This window comes from Elephantulus edwardii, unplaced genomic scaffold (assembly GCF_000299155.1).
Source record: "Elephantulus edwardii isolate Elephantulus edwardi_28Jun2011 unplaced genomic scaffold, EleEdw1.0 scaffold00105, whole genome shotgun sequence".
In the NCBI taxonomy this organism is placed as follows: domain Eukaryota; kingdom Metazoa; phylum Chordata; class Mammalia; order Macroscelidea; family Macroscelididae; genus Elephantulus; species Elephantulus edwardii.
In genome coordinates, this window is record NW_006399855.1 from 11,952,214 (window position 1) to 11,974,463 (window position 22,250).

At 37.5% G+C, this 22,250-nt stretch overlaps 1 protein-coding gene across 1 annotated transcript in view; it reads right to left on the reverse strand.

The window, feature by feature from the left end:
* FAM208B (family with sequence similarity 208, member B) overlaps positions 1-22,250 on the reverse strand; it is a 123,164-nt gene that overhangs the window by 21,254 nt on the left and 79,660 nt on the right. Inside the window, exons 21-24 of the mRNA XM_006891880.1 lie at positions 17,474-21,235; positions 14,246-14,371; positions 12,656-12,809; positions 11,100-11,205 (exon numbers count right to left, since the gene is read on the reverse strand). Of these exons, the coding sequence (XP_006891942.1) occupies positions 11,100-11,205; positions 12,656-12,809; positions 14,246-14,371; positions 17,474-21,235 (4,148 nt within the window). The remainder of the gene's footprint in view (positions 1-11,099; positions 11,206-12,655; positions 12,810-14,245; positions 14,372-17,473; positions 21,236-22,250) is intronic.

The following is a 22,250-nucleotide window of genomic DNA, read 5'->3' on the forward strand; positions in this document are numbered from 1 at the left end:
AGCAGCAACATGATAAATGGAAAAGAGACTGTAACTGTTAACAATTTCAGCTTGCTCAGGTTCAAAATCAACACCAGCAATCAGGAAATCAAAAGATAAACGGCATTAGGAAAATCTGCTGTCAAGGACCTCTCCAGAGTGCTGAAAATGTCAGTCTAGAGACTACGATGCGCCTGATTCAGGCAAAAGTCTTCGTAATTACTTGTTACGCATCTGAGAGCTGGACAATGTCCAAAGATAAAAGAAGAATCAATGCCTTTGAGTTGTGGTGCTGGAGAAGAGTATTAAACATACATACCATGGACTACCAAGAGAACTAACAGTCTGTTGTGAGAGGGTGAAAACAAGCTGCTCCTTAGAGGCAAAGATTTTAAAAGTCTGTCTCACATACCTTGGACATGTGGCCAGGAGGGACTAGTCCTTGGAGAAGGACATCATGGTTGGAAGGGTGGAGGGACAGTGCAGGAGAGGAAGACTCCAGATGAAATGGAGTAACACAATAACTGGGTTAGGCATGTCTGAGACAGAACAGAGCAGGGTTCAGAGCTACTGTGCACATAAAAACATCATCACAGAAGGATCCACTGAATAGGTCATTAAAACACAAAACAACAGGCCATAAAACAAACAAACAAAATGTCCTGGCCCAGATGGCTTCACCAATGGCTTTTACCAAACTTTCAAAGAGGAGGTGACATCAATTCTATTAAAACTATTTCAGATTACAAAGAATAATGCAATACCCCTGAACTCAGGCTATGAGACAAATATAATCCTAATACCATATAGGCAGGCAAAGATGCCTCTCAACAAGAGTTTCATGGACCAAAATCTTTCATAAATGTATATGCAAAAATTCTAAAAAAAAAAAAATCCTAGCCATAAAATCCATCGTCATATCCAAAAACTCATTTACCACAATAAAGTGGGATTGACACCTCGTATGATGGTTCAACATTAGAAAATATTCAGTATAATAAACCCTTATTTAAAAAAATCACGATTAATACAGAAAAGGCATTTGACAAAATTAAATTCTTGATAAAAATTCAACAAAATAGGAACAGACAGAAAATTCCTTGACTTAAGATTATAGACAAAATCAACCGTCAACATTATTTTTGGTGGAGACAGAGTAAGGAAGGCATTTTTCTTATGACTGGGAATCAGACAAGGCGGTCCTTTATCACCATTCCTATTCAGTATTGTAAGGAAAGTTCTATCTAAAGCAATAAACATGAAAGGAAATAAAATGCATCTAAATTAGCAAAAAGGTAATAAAAATACTACTACTTGCAGATGATATGATCTTATGTAATCAGAGAAACCCAAAGGCACAGTAAGAAAATTACTGGGTCTAACTGACTGTTCAGTAAAACGGCAGGGTACAAGATCAACAAAAATGAATCAGATTCCTCTACAATAGCAAGAAAATTACTGGGTCTAACTGACTGTTCAGTAAAACGGCAGGGTACAAGATCAACAAAAATGGGTCAGATTCCTCTACAATAACTAAGGGATCTCTGAAAAGAAGGAAAATAAAGTCATTTATAATACTTATCTGAGATGAAGGATTTACAAATAGAGACAACCAGATATGCAAAATACCTATAGAGAGAAAATGATAAAACACTATTAAAAGAAACCTCGAAAGACATATAAATTAGAAATCCATAAGATATTGTGAAAATGAGAATCCTGATCCAGAAAACATCATCATTTCTTAAAGTAATGGAAAAAGTACTCATCAACTTCATACGGAAAAGAAAGTGACCTCACATAAGCAAAGGGATGATACTGAAGAAGGAAAACAAAGTTTTCCTTTGTAATTGCTCTTGCTATGTGTATCAGCAACCATGGTACAACAGCTCTGAACCCTGCCCTATAATGAACTAATCTCACTGTCTCCAAAATACCTAAACCCCACTACCCCAGTTACTGTGTCAATCCATCTCATCCAGAATCTTCCTTTTCTGCACTGTCCATCCACCCTTCCAAGCATCATGTCCTTCTCTAAGGATCGGTCCCATGCAACATGCCCAAAGTATGTGAGATGGAGCTTCAAAATCCTTTCCTCCAAAGAACAACTTGGCTTTACCCTCTCTTGGATAAACCAGGCAGTCCACTGGTGAGTTCAATATTCTTCTCTAGCATAACTCAAAGGCATCGACTCTTCTGTCATCCTTAGCTGATGTCCAACTCTGTGATACATAGTAAGCAATTATAAAGACCATGGCCTGGATCAGACACACATTAGTCTCTAGTCTGACATCTCTGCTCTTCAGCACTCTTGGAGAGGTCCCTGACTTTCCTAATGTAATGTGTCTTGATTTCCTGACTGCTGGTGCAGAAAGTGTTGAGTCACATTTTCTGAGTTCAAAATTGAGAACCCAAAATTAATCCATCCACCAATGAAAAAATAGGTGTAAAACCTAAAACCACGCAGAAATCATATTAACTACCACCTGTGAAAGAGACCATGGTGAAGCTCAGTAACATCAGTCAGAACAAGACTTGGGGTTTCAAGAAACCAACCTGTCCAGGGGAAAGAAAGAGTGCTACAAGCTCTTTTGGTGACGCAAGGAAGATTTTATCGTCCATGGGGAGAGCAGACAGAGGACAGAGATCACAGCCTCTTAAGGGTCAGGATCCCCGAATGCCAAATGTTCTCTATACAGGCTCTTTTCTATTGTCTAGTTTTTACATATACATTATGACTGGTTAGTTAAACCCTGTGGGCAAATGAGCTTTAAAGTCAGTTCAGAGAGAAAGATCATAGGTTAAATTCCCTCATTGGGTTTAAGGTCAGCCAACCCCCTAGATGCTGGACCAGTTTTTATGTTCTTTATATTTTCTTTACATGGTTAGAATTGTTAGCCTGTCACTGCTTCTGGGGATCAAGTCTGCTAAAAAGGTTTCCTATTTTTGCTTAGCTAGGGGTTGTGGTACTAGGGATATTGTAGCTAATGTTAGATGGATCTTGGCTTAAAGCAGGGAGTATCAGAGGAAAGTCTACATATGTTTCATTGATTATGCAAAGGATCATAATAAACTGTGGCTGACTTTCAGTAGAATGGAAATCTCGGAACACTTGATCATGTTAATGTAAAACCTATACTTGGACCCGGAGGCAGTTGTTAGAACAAAGCAAGGATACAATGCATGATTCAAAATTGGGAAGGGTGGACGTCAGGGATGTGTCCTATCTACAAACTTTTCCAACCTGTATGCAGAACAGATTATCCAGGAGGCTGGACTCTATGAGGAGAAGTGTGGTGTCAAGATTGGTGGAAGATTCATCAACAATCTGCATTATGCAGAATGCACAACCCTGCTTGATGAAACTGAGGAGGACCAGAAGCAGAAGGTCAAGTATTGCAACCTTCCATATGCACTGACACTCAACATCAAGAAAACAAAGATTCTCACCACTGGGCCGATTGGCAGCATCATGATAGATGGTGAAGAGATTGAGATTGTTAACAGCTTTAGTTTGCTTGGCTCCACAATCAACACTCTTGGTATAAGCAGCCAGGAAATTAAAAGACAAATTGCATTAGGATATTCTGCTGTCAGAGACCTCTTCAAAGTACTGAAGAGCAATAATGTCGGGCTGGAGATTAAGGTGTTTTTAATATAGGCCATGGTCTTTGCAATTACTTACTTTGTATCAAAGAGCTGGACAATTATTAGGGATGATAGAAGGAGAGCTGATGCCTTTGAGCTGTGGAACTGGAGAAGAGTATTGAATATACCATGGACTGCTAGGAGAACAAACAAGTTCATCCTGGAGAGGGTGAAGCCAGGCTGCTCCTTGGAGGCAAGGATTCTGAGGCTTCATCTGACATACTTTGGACATACTGAAAGGTGGGATAAGTCTTTGGAGAGGGACATCATGCTTGGGAGAGTGGAGGGACAGCGCAGGAGAGGATGACTCTCAATGAGGTGGATTGATTTGATGACTGGTATAATGGGAATAGGTGTGTTGGATATAATAAGGCTTGGGATAGAGCAGGGTTTAGGGCTGTTGTACATAGGGTTGCTGAGTCGCAGGCAACTCCACAGCACTTAACAACAACGTTTTCTTGGACTTGGGCCTGCCTTAAATGGGTTCTGTATTTTCGCTTACTTTGTGTCTTTTTACGCCTAGACCTGCCCTAAACAGGTTTCCTAATTTTGCTTAGTTAATGGTTTCTAGGAGCTGGGTCTGCCTCAGACCGAGGAAGAAATCATCAATTGCTCATATAAATTGAATAAAATGAAAGCAAATCGATGAGATCCAAAATATAATACTTAGTATCTATATCCCACCTGAATGTAAAGACTATATCAAAAATAGATGTGAACAAATTAGGACCAAGCATAGAAGGCCTCGCCTATGGTATTAAAGAGGCTATCAAATACAGCCAGAAATACACAACTAGGAGAGGATAAAATTGATGACGTAGACCTTCTAAAAATTAAATCCCTATGTGTATCAAAAACTTTTTCAAATGGAGCAAAAAGAAAACCTACTGACTAGGAAAAGGCATTGTCAATACCATCTCAAACAAGAGTGTCACAACAAAAATTTACAGAATCCTATAGGGTCTCCACAAGAAAAAGACTGACAACCCAATTAAAAATGGGTAAGAGATATGGAAAGACTTTTCACAGAGGAAGATATTCAAATGGTCAACAGATACACGAAGAAATGCTCACAATAACTGGCAGTAAGAGAAATGCAAACTAAAACTACAATGAGATACCATGTTCACCATAGTAGCAGTGGCAATGATTAGCAGGGAAGCTAGTAATAAATATTGCAGAGGATGTGGATAGGAACTTTCATATATTAGTGGTGGTAGGATTGTGAAATGGCAATTCTGGTCTGAAAAACAATGTATTTGAATTTTGTAAACAAGCTGGTATATAAAAAAAAGCCCCCCCCAAAAAAAAGCTGAACACAGAAATTCCATATGACCCTGCTAATTGACTCCTAGAAATTTATCTCTAAGAAATTAGAACTAGGGGAGCTCTGGTGGCCTAGTGGTAAGGAGCTGCAACTACAATCCCAGAGGCGCACGGTTTGAATCCACCAGATGCTCTGCCGGGGAAGGAGGGACAATCTCCTCCTGTACCAGTCAGATCTGATTTGACAGTACACTCACACAAAAATAATAAAATAAAAATTTTAAAAAAAAAAAAAGAAATTAGAACTGAGACACAGAGATTTGTACAGAAATGTTCATAGCAACATTATTGGTAATCGTAAGAACATGGAAATAGGCCAAATGTTCAAAACAATCGAATGGATTGAGAAAAATTGGTACAAATATACAATGAAAACCTACGCAGCACTCAGGAGCAATGATTCTAGAAATTACTATATAACTTGAGAGAGACTGGAAGGCATTATACTCAGTCAACTAAATCAGTCTCATGATGACAAATGCTGAATAGGACCATCATTGTAAAAACAGAAGGATAACTAGTAAAACATGTATTGGGATCAAAGGGCACAAGGGGAAAATTCGGTGAGTGGAGGACAGGGGGTGTGTATGTAAAGGAAATGGTAAAGATCTGGAGGAAACCTAGAAAGGAAGGGTAATGGGCATAGTTCAGTGGTGACTGATTTTAGAAAACATAATGAGAATGACTAGAACACAATGTGAATGAAGGATAGTGAGAAACATAATGTATATGAACTGTGTATGCAAACCAATGTAAAACGATATAAAAAAAATTAAGTTTTCATTTTCTATCTTGCAGAAGAAGTTGTAGGTATTAGAATGAATGGAATGAGGATCGTGCGGTCCATAATTTGCGAGGCTGATTTTAAAAAAATAAGATTATTGTAAAAACAGAAGGATAACTAGTAAAACGTGTATGGGGCTCAAGGGAGGAAAGTGTGCGGAGGGGAATGGGGTCACACAATTCAGTGGGTAGAGGGAGGGGGTAAAGGAAATGAGAACCATATGGCAGGGATCTGAAAAGATGGGGTAGTGGTGGGCATTAACTTCAATGGTGATTATTTTTTTTTTTTTAATTTTTGTGTGCATGTACCGTCAAATCAGATCTGACTGGTACAGGAGGAGATTGTCCCTCCTTCCCCGGCAGAGCATCTGGTAGATTCGAACCGTGTGCCTCTGGGATTGTAGTTGCAGCTCCTTGCCACTAGGCCACCAGAGCTCCCCCAATGGTGATTAATTTTATAAAACACAGTGAATGATTGCATAGTGGAATGTACTTGGTGGGTGGGAGGGGTGCAGGGGGATTGTGTACCAGGGAGGGAGTTTTTCTTTTACTTTTCAAAGAGGAGCGAACTGGGTGGGTGGGTGGGGGGGCTGGGTGGGGAGAGAAGTGCAGCAATGAATGAATGGAAATCCAAAATCTCTGTAAATGTTCACTAAGATTATTAAAATAAATTAAAAAAAACCACACAAAACAAAAACACAGTGAATGAGACTGTATGAAAGATAATGTGAATGAAGGATAGTATGAAATGTTTGCAAATTTTGTAGGCAAACCAATATAAAATAAAAATTTAGAAAAAACAGATGTGACATATTTAACATTAAAAGACTGAAAAATAAATTAACTATAGAACAGTAATTTGAAGAAATAGTATGAATAATAATAATAAGAAGAAATAACATGAAGAAAGCAAAAGACCACTAAAAGTATAGGAACGAGAAGGTGTCTCATTAGCCAAGTAGGCAGTGCGTCAGCCACATCAAATCATAGGAAAGAAAATCCAAGGCTAAAATTGATATGAGAAGAGTCTTTGAACTTTGTTCTTGAACACTGAATTGCTAAAAGCCAATGGATAAAATGATGACATTTAAAAGCTGAACAGGAGGTTTCAAAGGGCAATTCAAGAAGAAAAACTAAAAAATATAAGGAAATATTACCAAAAGTAAAGAACATGGTTGACATTTCTCAATTGAACAGAACTAAAAAAAAAGTTCAATCCTTGCACTGCAACAATGAAGGATTCTATAGTGAAAACAATGAGCAACTCAGGAGTATCAAAAGATTATGCAGCTTCACTGTACCATACAAGAACTGGGTTGGTGTTGTTATTTCAGGAAACAGCATATGATCAGTAACTAATGGTACTGAAAGAAGAAGAAATCTAAGCTGCACTGAAGCCTGGGCCAAAAACTATGCTTCACTATGTGCAGAAATACCAACAATTGAGATGTTTCAACAAAAGCAAGCAATGTGGAAAGCACTCATTTATCTACGCCAAGACATTTGGTAGAGAGCTACCTGACCAACTGATTGGAAGATATCCACATTTTTAGCCATTAAAGAAAGGTGAACTAAAAGAATGTGGCATTTATTAAACAAAACTGGTAAGATCACATGTAAGTAAAAATGTGCTGAAGATAACTCAAAAATAGTTAGTTACACAGTACATTAACAGAGACTTGTCAGAAATTCAAAGTGGATTTAGAAAAGGATGTGAAAGAAAACATTATTAATGCTGATTACCAGATGGATCATGGTGGGAAGGTGGAGGGAAAAGAAGGATCTAAATCCACAAAACGGTACTAAACTTGGACCATCAATGACGTAACACCAGTAGTACACAAGATCACCCAGATAACATCTTCAAAAGACCCACTCTATCAATGTTTTTCAAGAACAATTAAATGTATGTCAATTATTTTAACTATTTCCACAAAGCCAATGTTCTACACCCTACTTTGCTATGTGTAGTAGTTAGCATCTTAGAGGCTGCAACCCTTTAATAGTAAGTAAACAATCAGTCCAAAGAAATAATGGGCCACACAAATCACAGCCTCCACTAACCCTCAAAGCAAAAAAAGGGCAGGGTGCCTAGCTACCACTAGCAATCATTCTTATTTGGAACAGATTAGATGGTCCTGGGCAGAAAGGCAGAGGGGAAAAAAAAGTAGAGCAAAATTCTACATCATGAAAAGGACCAGACTTACTGTCTCATATACTTGTGGAATCATTGAGACTGTGTCCCTGAGACAGCCTTCAAACCTGGAACTGAACTCATCCTAAGGACCAACTTATGGTCAGAGAGGCTTATAAAGAGAATAATATCAGGGAAGAATCCACTCTTCAACTATGTAGTCAACAATACAAGACTAAAAAGGCAGGAATTACAACATACACACACACACACACACACCCCAACCCTCAAATGGAAAACAGGGAAGCAAGGAGGTGGTAGGAAGAGCACTGTTATATTGATGGGTTTGCAACCAATGTCATGAAATAAAATGAAATGTCTTTAAATTGCTGAAAAGAAAATTAATTTGCTCTCCAAAGTCTCATAAGAAATGAAAATAAAAGAATAAAAATAAAATAAAAACTGGTGAAATGAGGCATAGGTATGGTAATTTTTTTGTAAGCTTTTTAAGTAATTCTACTGTCCAGCCAAATAAAAATTCTATGAAGCCCGGCTGCTCAGTTTTTGCCACCTCCTAACCACAATGGTAGCTATATGCAAAGCAATCTCAATCAGCCTAGGAATATGGGGGCAGGAGAAGTAGATACCACAGTGGCACAGTGATTCTGCATTAAATGCTTCATTCTGTTGTGTAGAGGGTTACTATGAACTGGAACTAACAGGAGGCACTAAAAGCTTAAAGATAAAATTAAGGAGAGACCCTGATCTTACTTTTACATCCTTTTTAGAACAGGAAACTTAATATATGAATAAATATCCAAAATTGCATCAATAGGGCAGGCTCACATTTTTCATAGGCAGCTTAGCCTAAATCAAACTATATGGAAAAACTACAACTCCTCAATTTGACTTTTTTTACTTCTGTTTGGAAACACTGCATGGGTCAAAATTAGGAAAGGAGTGTCTCCATACCTTTTCAATGTATATGCAGAACAAATCATTTGGGAGGCTGGCTTTGAGGAGGAATGTGGCACCAAGATTGGAGGAAGACTCGTCAATAACCTACGATATGCAGATGACACAACTTTGCTTGCTGAAATTGAAGAAGACCTGAGCACTTGCTGCAAAAAGTCAAGGACTATAGTCTTCAATACGGATTGAAGCTCACCATCAAGAAGACAAAGATTCTAACCGCTGGGCCAATTGGCAGCACCATGATAGATAGAGAAGAGACTGAGGTTGTTAACAATTAAAGCTTGCTCTGCTCCACAATCAACCTCTCAGTCCCAGCAGTCAGTAAATGAAAAGATGAACTGCACTGAGAAAATCAGTATCAGGGACCTCTCCAGAGTTCTGAGAAGCAACAATGTCAGTCTAGAGACTAAGGGTGCCTGATCTAGGCAAGTAATTCACAATTACTTGCTATACATCAGAGAGCTGGACAATGACTAAGGATGACAGAAGAAGAATCAATGCCTTTGAGTTATGGTGCTGGAGAACAGTCTAGTACATACTGCCAAGAAAACAAACAGGTTTGTCTTGGAGAAGGCGAAATTAAGTTTCTCCTTGGAGGCTAGGATTTTGAAGCTCCATCTCACATACCTTGGAAAAAGACATCATGCTCGGAAGGATGGAGGGACAGCACAGGAGAAGACAACCTTAGATGAGATAGACTGGGCATGAGATGAGACAGGGCGGGTTTTAGAGCTGTAGTACATGGGGTCATTATGAGTCACAGGTGCTCAGCAGCACATAACAATAACATAGAGCAGAAAATAAGACATAGGGGTACAGGGACATGAGCAATTTTTCTGAAAGGGCCAAATGGTATGAGAATAGCACAACCACTCACTGTCCCAGTCCTATGGTGCCTCTAGACCCACACCAGAAGCAAAAGGTTTCATTTATTTGTTGTTGAATCACAGACTGCTCACAGTTTTAAATCCGAGAATAGGGTTTACTGGGGGAATTAAGGTGGAGAGTGGGGAATTCAGGTTTTAGCCCAGCAGTCCCAAGGCACAATTCCTCAATTAATCCAGGCTCCAGTTTCAGTTCAGAAACAAATTCAATTCTCTGGTTTCCTCATCATCGAGGAAGGTTTGCCTGAGACCAGTTGTTAAGTCAGCTTCTCCTTAATTATCTGCCAAGCCTAGCAAAAACCTTTAACTGTGGCCTTTATCTCAGGGCTCCTCTAGTTACACACACCTTGACACTCTCTCCACCACCATCACCAGAATCTCGTTCCAGTCTCTCTCAAGTCTTGCTGTCCAGGGAGCAATATTTCTCTTATTGTAGTTCCACAGCTGTTGATGGTTTGTAAGACCAAAGGTCTGCAGTTAAGGTAGTTGAAGACCAGAGCAGGCTACAGTAATGGCTAAAGAAAGTCAACTTCAGGCTAACATCACAACTTCTATTCATCTCCTAAAGTGCTATTCTTTCTATGGACCTATGAAACATTTCTCACAGTGAAGTACACAGATTAATTTCTTGAAAGCCCTGGTTTTGAAAAAACAAAAACAAAAACAAAAAACCCAAACCAAAGTAAAACAAAAAAACCCCACACCAAAATCGAAAATCTAATGCCTTCAGACCACTGTGCTTTGTGATGTAAGTGATTTACATTGCAACACAAACTTATCTTGTCACAGACCTAGAGCAGTGGTCAGTGTCGTCTAAAGCACAGTAAACAGCTCAGTTAATCACTGGTATTTTCTCCTCTTTTATTGTGATTTCTATGGAAGTTTACATAAAAGCTGGATTTTCATTCATTCATTGTTGCACATTTTTCTCCCCACCCCTCTTCCCCAGTTCATTTAAGAAAAAACAAAAAACTCACTTATTGTTGCATAATTTCTTCCCCCTCCATCCCTCCTGCAGTCCATTTTGCTATGCAACTCTTATTCTGGACTGTTGTCCAGAATAGAAATAATGTCTAATCATTTATTCCTTTTAAAAAGTTCTTTCCTTTATCTGTTTCAATGCAGTGTTTATTATTAATCCCCTCTTTTCTTAGTTTCCTCCCAAGTTTAATCACTTGTATTTGTATCCTAATACATGTTTCAAAAATAATTTTTTAAATTGTTTTCTAAATTTATATATTTATATTGATTTATTTACAAAATTCAAATACATTGTTTTTTCACACCAGATCTTTCCCTCTCCACCCATCAAACTACGTAACCCTATGATTAAAAGGGACAAGAGAAGAATCTACACATAAATAACTTACCTTACACTTTCTTTTAGCTTTTTATTTTCCCTGTAGTGAAGAAACCACTTCCATCTTCCATTTCCATTTAGTTTATCCAGGACTTTGACAATTTCTTTCAATTGAACTATATAATAATTTTGGCAAGAGAAGGTATGTTTTAGGGTTATCCTGGTCAATGTAAAGCCCAGTAATTACTACTTGTGAAAAATAAGACACTACAGATGATTATATACCATCACTGCCACTTGTATGTGGCTGGACAACATTCCAGTTACACAAGTGCACAGTGCATTCAAAAATACAAAAATCAAGGTTCTTCAATTTGGACCTAGCTACTCATACTATGTTAGGAAGCAGGAGAGGCATCCACTTCTGAAATAGCTTGCCTCCAGAAACTCTATGAATGTGGAGAAACGATGAAAGTTATACAAGTGTTCAGGTCTTTCCTTCATAGGATCACTATGAGTCGTCTACAACTCGACAGCACTTAACAACCACAACTCATACTATAGTAGAAGAGACATGTACAGAAATGAGAACATTACAATTACAAACAATTTAAAGTTCTGAATAAAGTTCATAAGCCATATGGATACAACACAAAAAGGAAGTGTCACTGTAGTACAAAAAAGGAAGCTCTAAGCTTCTAAATAATGAACTTTCAGATACACCTAAACTCCAATATCCATACAGAATTCTTATTTTGCCTTGTTATATTTTATCTTCCTTAACTCCGAATTCAAAAGTGGTATCCACATTTAGTTCTAAAATGACAACAAGCTAAGGTAGGTTTTGATTATACGCAACAGTATCTGTCCTGCACTATAATAATCTTCCAAAAATTACATAAGGCATTCAATCAGTGTTCAAAAAATAATAAAAACAACATTTTCCAGTTATTTTTAGATTCCCATTATATCAACAAGATAGGTAGGATGATGGTAGTAGAAATAAAGAAGGCTGGTTCTAAATAAAATATTTCATGTGCAGCTGAGCAGAGCTGGCAAGTATCAACGAAACAATGAAATTTCAAATTTGTACGAGTAAGAGTTCAAGGATACTAAGAGGTGTATTTTAAAAAATAGGTTTGCTAGCAAAGATAATGACTTAAAGATGGCTTTGGAGATGAGAATTACAGCAAATTATATAACATTACTATTACATAATAATTATATACTATATAATGCTGTTGTGTGCCATCAGGTCGGAAGTGCATCATAGCTGATCCCCAATGGATTTTCAGAGGCAGTAAATAGCACAGGAAGAGACTGCCCAACCTTCCCCTACAAAGCAGGAGGTGGATTTAAAGTACGTGCAATCGCCTCTTAAGGTGATTTACAGCCTTAGAATCCTAATGGGGCCGGTCAGCTATAATTTCATTCTGACTTGACAGCCGTGAGTAGTTGAGAGATACTATAAAAGCTTAGCATAGCATGTGACAAAAATTAAGTTCTCCACTAGTGCCAATTATTATTTAGAATTAATAACTTCTTTTTGGACATGGTATTTAGGTCACTGGGTAAAGAGAAATTGTGTCTTACTAAATTTCATAGAAAAGAAAAAAAGAGACCAACCTAGTGTTAATGTTTCTAGTATTTTGTCATCTGATACCACAAAGCCTCCTGCACGAAACAGCTCTTGGTAGGTGTGATCAAGAAAGTCTTCAGGACTATCTATTCCAGTAAAGAGGACATTGGGGAAATGCTTCAGCTTCAGCAAGGAAGGAATCTGTTGAACAAAAAATGGCACACTAAGAGAAGACAGGCTCATTCATTGGAATGTGTTTTGAGTTTTGTTTTTTAAAACCATTTTCCCTTTGTTACTTTTTTACCAAAGGGTTTCAAAGGTCTGGAAGAACAAGTGAAATTTCTTTCACCCCTTACTGCTGTAGCGCCATCTGCCAAACTAAATGACTATCATCTCAGTTCATCATTAATGTCTGCAAACTCAGTTCATTAAAAAGAGATTTGTAATGCTCTCAACTGTGGAAACAGAAATAACTGGGCAAGTAGAGTCCTTTCTGGTGAGCTCTGGTGGCCTAGTGGCAAGAAGGTGCACTGCAATCCCAGAGGTGAGCGGTTCAAATCCACCAGAAGCTTTGCTGGAGAAGGAGGAACAATCTCCTCCTGTACGAGTCAAGTCTGATTTGATGGTATACACACACACACACACACACACACACTAATAATAATAATAATAATAATAACATTTAAAGAGTCCTTTCTGAGATTTAACGTGAAGATGTTAAATCACATGTTTCCTTTTCCCATATGTAGTGTCTGAGTTACTATAGACAATAGCAGGATTACATACCTACCCTGTCCCTAAACTGGATCTCCATGGGAACAGAAAGAACTTTTCACTAGTAGGTAAAAATATCACAACAAATGCATAACCTGAATACAGGAGGCCCAGTAGCAACACAGAAAAGATAAATCTAACTTTATAGTTATAAAATATAAGAAAAAGAATTAGGCCACACATAAAAAAATAAGCTGAGGATTTAGTCTATTTTTCGGCTACAGAGATTGAAGAATACATGCTTTTTAGAAATCTAAAAAAAAAGTTCCTATCAATTAAGGGAAAACTATGAATGTTATTTTTAGGTGCCGTCAATAGCAACCTGATGAACATAGTAATAGATCTGAACCTTGTTGGGCCTGTTGGTAGAAGGGGCTATTCCTGCAAGAGGGACATGATGCTTGGAGAAGGGTGACATGTCTGCAAAAGAGAGAAAGATCCTCTACCGGATGGACTGACACGGTGACTGCTTTAATGGGCTCTAGTGTGTCAGGAAATGTGAAGATGGCACAGGAGAAGACAGGGCTCAGATCTGCTGAAACTATGAATAGATCTAAGATCTAAGACTTAATTTTCTCATCTAAGGTATAAATCTGTATACTCTCAAAGTCTATCCATAAGAAACATGTTTTTAAAAATGAGTATTAAAAGAACCTGAATCATAATAATTTTCCCTACAAACACCTTTATATTAAAACATACTACATGATTCTGATGCGATTATTTTCCCATTTGAAATTCAACAGTAATGTGTTTTAGTGTCTTTCCTAAACGGAGAAAAGTCATGAAGAATCTGAGAATAAAGCATAACATGAAATGCAAAGAACTTATATATTTGATAAGAAATAACTTTCCAAACTTACCTGATGCAAATGTGATGAAATATCCTCATTTCTGATGATGACTATCAGTGTATCATTCTCTCTGTGAAAAGCTTGACAAAAATGCTGAGGTTCAATTTCTGAATGACCTTCTTTCCTCAGAATATTCTGAAAGATTACAAATAATTTTAACTTAGAAATAAGATGCTCGCATGGAGGTGTTTTTATACTAAGAATTCTTGTTAAACAAAGCACAATTTTCCCTACTTAATTCTATGCTATTAAGGCAATTAAATCCATGGCAATTTGTCTTATTACTAAATGACTTGCATGTATTTTAAAGTCTCACTTTTTCCAAAGGAATTACCTTTGTGATGTCACCTATTTATGCTCAAAATGTCACCTCTAGTTAAAATATTTCTAGAACCTTTTTAAAAAAAAAATCCTCTGGTGGCCTAGTGGTAAGAAACAGCACTGCAATCTCAAAGGCGTGTGTTTCGAAAATCCATCAGCCACTCTGTAGAAGAAAGATGGGCAGTCTCTCCAACTATGAGTTGGTTCTAACTCAATGGCACATTAACAACTCATAAAGCATAGGAATTATTTTTTAATTTCATTAATGGGACTTATTTCATGTTCCCTTGAATCCAGGTATTTGAACAAAATAGGGAATATAGTTTACATGTGCTCCACAGAAACTGCATTGCTGTATTGCTGAGATACAGATTATTAACATATTAAAGATGTTTAGAACTACATAGTAAGTTTAATTACAGAAATTCCTTAACATTCCCTTCCTTTGCAATTTTTGACCTTGTATATAAGTTTCATTTTACATAAGTCTATTAAAAAAACCTAAGTGCTAAATCTTTTTTGTTCTTATTGTGTTCTGTTGAGTCAGAATCACTCATAGCTGACTGTCCAGTGGGTTTTCAGAGGCAGTATACTGTACAGGAAGAGAATGGTCATCCTTCTCCATGGAGCATCTGGTGGATTAAAACTACAAGTCTTTGAGAATGTAGCACAGCTTCTTACCACTAAGCAATCAGTATTCCCTTAAATTGTTGTTGTTATGTGCCATCAAGTTGCCTGCAACCCATAGTGACACCATGTACAGCAGCTCTGAAGCATGCCCTGTCCTGAGCCAGTCTCACTAATTCCAACACACCAAATCCCACTGCCACTGTTACTGTATCAATCCATCTCATAAAAGGTCTTCCTCTCTGTGCCATCCCACCTCCCTTCCGAGCATGATGTCCTTCTCCAAGGACCCGTCCCACTTGGCCATGTGCCCAAAGTATGTGAGACGGAGCTTCAAAATCTTATCTGTCCCATGCACACCCATGTTTATTGCAGCTTTGTTCATAATAGCAAGGAGTTGGAAACAACCTAAGTGCCCTTCAACAAACGAACGGATAGAGAAGCTGTGGTATATTCACACAATGGAACACTATGGTGCATTGAAAAACAAGGAACTCATGCAGTATTATTCAAAATGGGTGACCCTGGAGGACATGATGCTGAGTTAAATATCTCAGTCACAAAAGGACAAATACTGCATGGTGCCACTGTTGTAGAATGGGATTGATATCAGGGTTGGAGTATGACTAAGAAAAACTGGATAAATTATGTATACTGAATTGAAACAGATGAGGGAGAGAATAATTTAAAAGCGATATATGATAGGGTATTATAGTTATCACAAGAGTCCAGAATTAAGGATGCATAGTGGAGTGTACCTGGGGCGGTGGGAGGGGTGCAGAGAGATTGTATACCAAAGAAAGAATTTTTCTTTTACTTTTTCAAAGAGAGGAACAAACTGGAGGTTGGGGGGGAAGGGCTGGGCAGGGAGAAAAGTGCAACAATGAATCAATGAATGGAAATCCAAAATCTCTGTAAATGTTATTAAAATTATTAAAATTTTTTAAAAGTACTTGAAAGCAAAAAAAAAAAAATCTTACCTGGCCCTTATTTAACTAATGAACTACCTGAATAAATTTTCTGGTATGTTGAACATTTTCATAAAATCCTGTGATGTTCTGGCTTATACACTCAAGTGTCTCAATAGTAATATAGAACTTGATAAATTCTTCTCATCATTCAAATAAATAAGTAGAGGCACAGAGACTAATTTACTTGTACAGCACAAATTAGCATCAGGAATTTCTTTCTGATCTCTTACAAGTTTTCTTATCTCTTAAAAGTATTCTGATCTTTAGAGGACATTATTCTCCAGTTCTACTTTATAATGTGCCTACTTTTTCTCTTGAAGATTACTTTCATCTTTGCACAAAACTGTGATTTTCAACTGCAAGCCTATCTAACAGCCACCTTGAAAATACTCTCATCCAACAGTCAGAAAAGAAGAGAACATAAATTCTGTGAGGATAAAATGAGAAACCTAATGGTGAATCAAGGGAGACTCTGGTCCTGCTAAGCCAGAATTTCAGTAAGGGAACTCTGGTAGCCTAGCCCTACAGGTGCTGCACTCCTAACCCAAAAACGGACCTTCTCTGGTGATCCGAATACATCAGTGGTTCTGCGTGAGAAAGATAGGCAAATTCCTCCCCTGCAATTTCACTGAAAGGTCCAGCTAGGAGTCATTTCTGACTCAATGGCAACGTGCTTGAGTTCAGCACTTAAACTTAAGAAATATGCTGTTGTTGTTGTGTATCACAGAGGTGGAACCGACCCATAGCTGACCCTCCAACAGGTTTTCTGAGACAGTTAATCGCATAAGAGGAGACTGCCCATCCTTCTCTTGTGGAGCTGCTGGTGGCCGGGAACTGCACACCTTCAGGATTGCAGTGCAGCCTCTTGCCAGTAGTCATTTAAACATGAATCATCTTAATATTCAAGTATTTAAATTCAACTAAAGCCAAAAGGCATCCATCTCAACTATTCACACTAAGAGAGGAACAAAGGTAGTAACATATATATTAATTGTGTCTAAAATATGTGTAAAACATTCTAACTCTGAAATATGCTTATGGTTACATTAGATGTATGTCTACATGAATAACTTTTCATGAAAATTACTCATTGCAAGGAGAAATTTAATTTCTACCCCTGAATATAACACAAATCTTTATATAGACTAGATGGCAGATCCTTTACATAACATTTAACATAAAGATAAATTAATACCAAAAATGCATGTATTGTGAAATAAAAGTGCTACCTCATTCCTTTTCTTTTGAAGCCAAGAATGTGAAATTGATTAAACCAAAATCAACAGCTATGAACTGTAAGAAAAATGTGGCACTTTACCTTTGTTCTTTGAATGAATGTGCTGTCTTCTGTTTCAACAAGGTAGAAGAAGAAGGTACTCTTACAAGCCTCTCTCATAACATTTTTTAGTTTGACATGTAAACTGGTACACAGGTCTGTAATCATGTTCTCATAGAAGGCTGGCCTTCTTGGGAAGGATGGATATAACTCCTGTGACAAGGCCTCTGCAGAAGCAACATTTAGTTCTTTATCTTGGAAAACCATTTCATTATTAATCATCACCTTGCTTAATTCAGGAAACTCATTGAGAATAAGTGAAACATCATGTAGAGATTCTTTTGAAGTACTGTCATATTTCAATTTATTGAGATGGAATGATTGATTTCTTTCAAAATCTGAAAGATGCCTTCTGTGACTGCATCTCTCTTTCCAACAGAAAGAGCAACCATCCATACTGCTAGCCATGTGGTTGATTCTCATGTGTTGATTCCGCTTCTCACACTGATCTGAGTGTGTGACTGTTACTAAAAGGGGGCTTCTGCTCCTGGCTATAGGATATAGAACAGGTGATTCAGATATTTTTGTCAAAGGGAAAGTGTCAACAGCTATTTGAATAGGCGATTCCTGTGAAAAGGCACTGGTGGAAGAGGTAGAATGCTGAGGTTCCCCATTCTTTACAAGTTGTTTTAATTTATGTGCAAAGCGCAAATATTCCAGATCTAAAGTATTCTGGGTGAGGTCATCTGCTATTTGCCAAGTACTTGTCCAGGAACTGATCAAGCCACATTTTGCAGTGAGACTGGGGTGTCTTCTCAAGGCATGCAAAGTCCTTGTGGTATCTTTGAACTCTTTCGTTATAGTAAAGTTAGCATAAGTCCTAGGGATCCCATGGAGGTCTCGAATTTGGATATAACATGGCACACGCCTGTTCTCTTGCTTTGATCCACTGGACCAATTTCTGAAAGGAACACTTGTATCCAACCCTGGTACTCTGTTAGAGTATCTCCATTCCTCATCACCACTATTGTTTATGCTCATGAAAGAGCTGTAATTACCTTTAGTAGTACCATCTCTATTCCTGGTGTAATTACATCGCAGAGTGCAAGAATCTTCCACATCTAGCTTGGGATTTCTAAAATCACCAAAAGAATCTTGATCAGAGTCTCCAGAAAGTAGTTCATAATGCATGTCAGAATTTACACTGATATCCATGCCTCTATCTAGGGTTTCAGAAAGGTCCTCAGCCACCAGCCCTTCACTGGTGTTATTTCCCATATAGTCTTTAGAGATCCCACCAACAAGAGAGTCAAAAGATTTTGGAATAAAGAAAGCAGTCAGCTCTTTATTACTATTTTCACTGGTGTCTGCTGCATTTTGGTTAGAATCTGGGCATGTGAGGGAACGCACACCATCTGACAGATCTTTTGTTTCATACATTGGCCGATCTTGCAACACGTGGATTGTCTGTTCACCTTTTGAAGATGTGGTGTGAGACTGAAAATCATTATCTTCTGGATCTATGGATTCTTTATGTAATTCAGCTTTTTCACTTCTCTTAAGCAAATTTGCCATTTTAACTACAGGTATTTCATGTGTTTGATACCCTGTTTCTACATTTATTGGTTTTATGCAGTTGATTAATGTAGCACTTTCTGGGGAAGAACCAAGTTTTGAGATCTCTGAGTGAGTATATGCCTGTGCAGTAACAGCTCCATCAAGTGAGTCAGGGTTTGAAAACTTTACTGGCAGATAAATACTTTCATTTTTCTTCAGATCATTGTTAACTGTTATATTTTTCTCAATGCTTTCAGAGGTTGTTGGCTGTTCTATGCATATATTAATTACGCTACTTGAAGAAGTTGTATGAAGAAATGTGTCAGTCACATTTTCTGTATTTTCACTAGGAGTAAACATCGGTTTACTGGTCTCCAGGGTAAGATCTTCCAAATTTCTGTTCTCTAGACTAAGAGAAGGTGTGAAGTCCTGACTGTATTTGGCAGCTGCGGCAGGCTGGTTTAATTCCACATCACAGTACAGCGTATTTTCTGGGAAAGACAAAACTTCATAATGCTTACTTTGGGCAATTTCCTCAGTTACTTTACCAGGAAGGGTTAAACGTCCATCTTTTCCTGAGGTAGGACTATTTAATAATAAAGGCATTTCTGCATAATGTGGCATTTGTTTTACCCAAGTTAAATTATCTTGTCCCACTGGATGGGCAGTACCAACAGAAGGATTTTCTTTCTCTGTTAAGGCTACATTGAAGGATTCAATCTTGGAGGCTTTGATACTTTTCTCATACTGTGTTTCGTGATCTTTTAAACTACATGGAGAGATGGCTTGAGATGGCCGTGTTTCCTCATTTGTTACTAGGAGGTCAGGACTAGAAGCTGGTGATACTTCTTCAATTAAAGAATTAAAGGGGAAGTCTGAGGTAACATTAACGTGCCCTGAAATCTCAGGGGTAGAATTGTCTTTAGGAAGTATGAAAGTAAATGACTGATAATTACCATCTTTTCTTTCCATCTCATCTAATGGATCCTCTGAAACTAATATATTATCAGAATTCAGTTCTCCGTTTCCTGTGAGTGTTACCTCTCCTGAATCAATTCTTTCTTCAGCTACATCCTGATGTTCTACATTTGAAGATGGGGCCTCTTGAAATTGCTCATTTTCATCAGCTAGAATCTGTTCACTGGGACTTGAAAGTGGAGATATGGCTAGAGTTAGGTCAATGTCTGAATCTTCTGATAATTCTAGGCTGACCTCTTCTTTATTCAAAGATAAACTAGTTGGTCTAAATGCTGAATTAAATAATTCAAAATCTGTATTTTCACTGTTTAGACAATCCTTGTCATTTTTCATTAGTTCCATAGAACCATGTGATACATTATTTCTTGATGATATCAAGAAGGTAGAATCTGATAAGGCCAAGTCTTCAAATAATTTCGGCTCTATAATCTCTTCTGAAGAAATGCTTAAGAGACTCTGAGTTTGCAAAAAATAGTCTTGAGAGAGTCTCTTTTCTTCACTGGGTACCAAGCAGTTGGAACTTTTTTCTAAAGATACTGTCTCTGTTCTCAATGAATTACCAGATGATGACGACCACACTGGAAGTGGATTCTCTTTCTGTAATGAAGATACCTCATTAGCAAGTGTTTCTTTACTTACTGAGGTGGTACTAAGGCATTTACTGTCTTTTTCTCCTGACACTTCTGGAAATGGAATGTCCTTTAGAGTTTCTGTTTGTGTCTTTTTAAATGTGGGCACAGGAAGAGTTTTACTAGGTACTTCTTGTTTAAGCAACTCCACATTAAACACTGGAGACTTATCATCTCTATTTACATCTTCTGTTTGTACTGGTGGACAGTTATTCTCTTCAGAAATGAGAGGAACGGGTTCTAGATTAGTCATGACATATCCTGTATTATCATCTTTCCTTTCCAGTGAAGACTGACATTCTTTGTTAGTGGGGCTGTTATGCTGGATAATGTCCTGTACCGTTTCGGTTTTTTCATGCTCTGTTGCATGAAAAATATCAACTTCGCTTTGAAGAGTGCTGTGTGTGGGTTGCTGACAAGTCACTGATGGGCTATTGATCCCTTCACAAGTCTCGGTGAATGTGTCTTTTAAGACAGTACCATTATGAGAAGATATTCTTGTGCTATCAAGCGGCTGAAAAGTTTTATCTTCATTAGAAACAGGAGATGCATCAATTTGTGTATTATCACTACTAGAGAGCACACCATTGGATGTTTCTACTTTATCTGATGATTCTCGCTCAGCTTTTTTCTCAATGACCTGAAATAACAAGACAAAAAATCAGAAACAGGTTTTTTCTTTTACAATTGTGGAGAATAGGAAAAATAAGAATCAATTTTGCTTTGTATCTTTTTCTTCTAACCTGTAAGATCCATTATACAGGAGAAGTCAAATAAATCTTTCCATGACAGGTTTCAAACACACCTGGAAATAAAACTTTAGTCTTTAAAAATATTATGAAGAGGACAACCCTAAAACCTCCATGATCACACAGTCTATTTTTAAAACAAGACCTCTTGAAAGAAAAGTGGCTTTTATCACTGACATTTTTAAAGACTTTCCAATGCAACTTTTTGCATCACTTGGTTCAGAAATTTAGCTATACTGAATTTTTAATTGGCTTCAAGAAATAAAATTAAAATAATATTAAAGAATAGTTTCTTTTTAACACTAGCTTTTAGTTAGACTGTAAATTCATTATACTCCGGAGTTTTACCATGAGAAAATTATTTCTTATTTCTTCTGAAACCTGCTAGAGAGCTGGCTATCAGTCTTTTACTTACTAGGACATAGTAACAATATACAGTTACTAACTGCAATCTGTCAAATTAATCTATAATTTCTTACTCTAAGGTAGTACTTTAAACTGCATTTTATGTTTTTCTTTGAAAATTGTATGAAATGTAGATGTTATACACTTTGAAAAGCAAAAGCAAATATATAATGTTTATGTATATATACACACATACACATGGAATTTGAATTGATGAATGCATGAATTGATGTCTATGTACATAAGGAGCTCTGGTGAACTAGCCCATAAGTAGTTGTCCTGCTAACCCAAAGGTGCTATGTCTCTGGCAGTTTAAATCCACCAATGATACTGTAAAAGATGAGCAAGCTCTTCTCCCTTGTTATTTACACCCTCTAGAGTATCAGCTATGAGTTGGTTCTAACTTAATAGCAATGCTGTTGTTGTTGTAGTTATGTGCCATCGAGTCGTTTCCGACTCATAGCGACCCTATGCACAACAGCTCTAAACCCTGCTCTATCC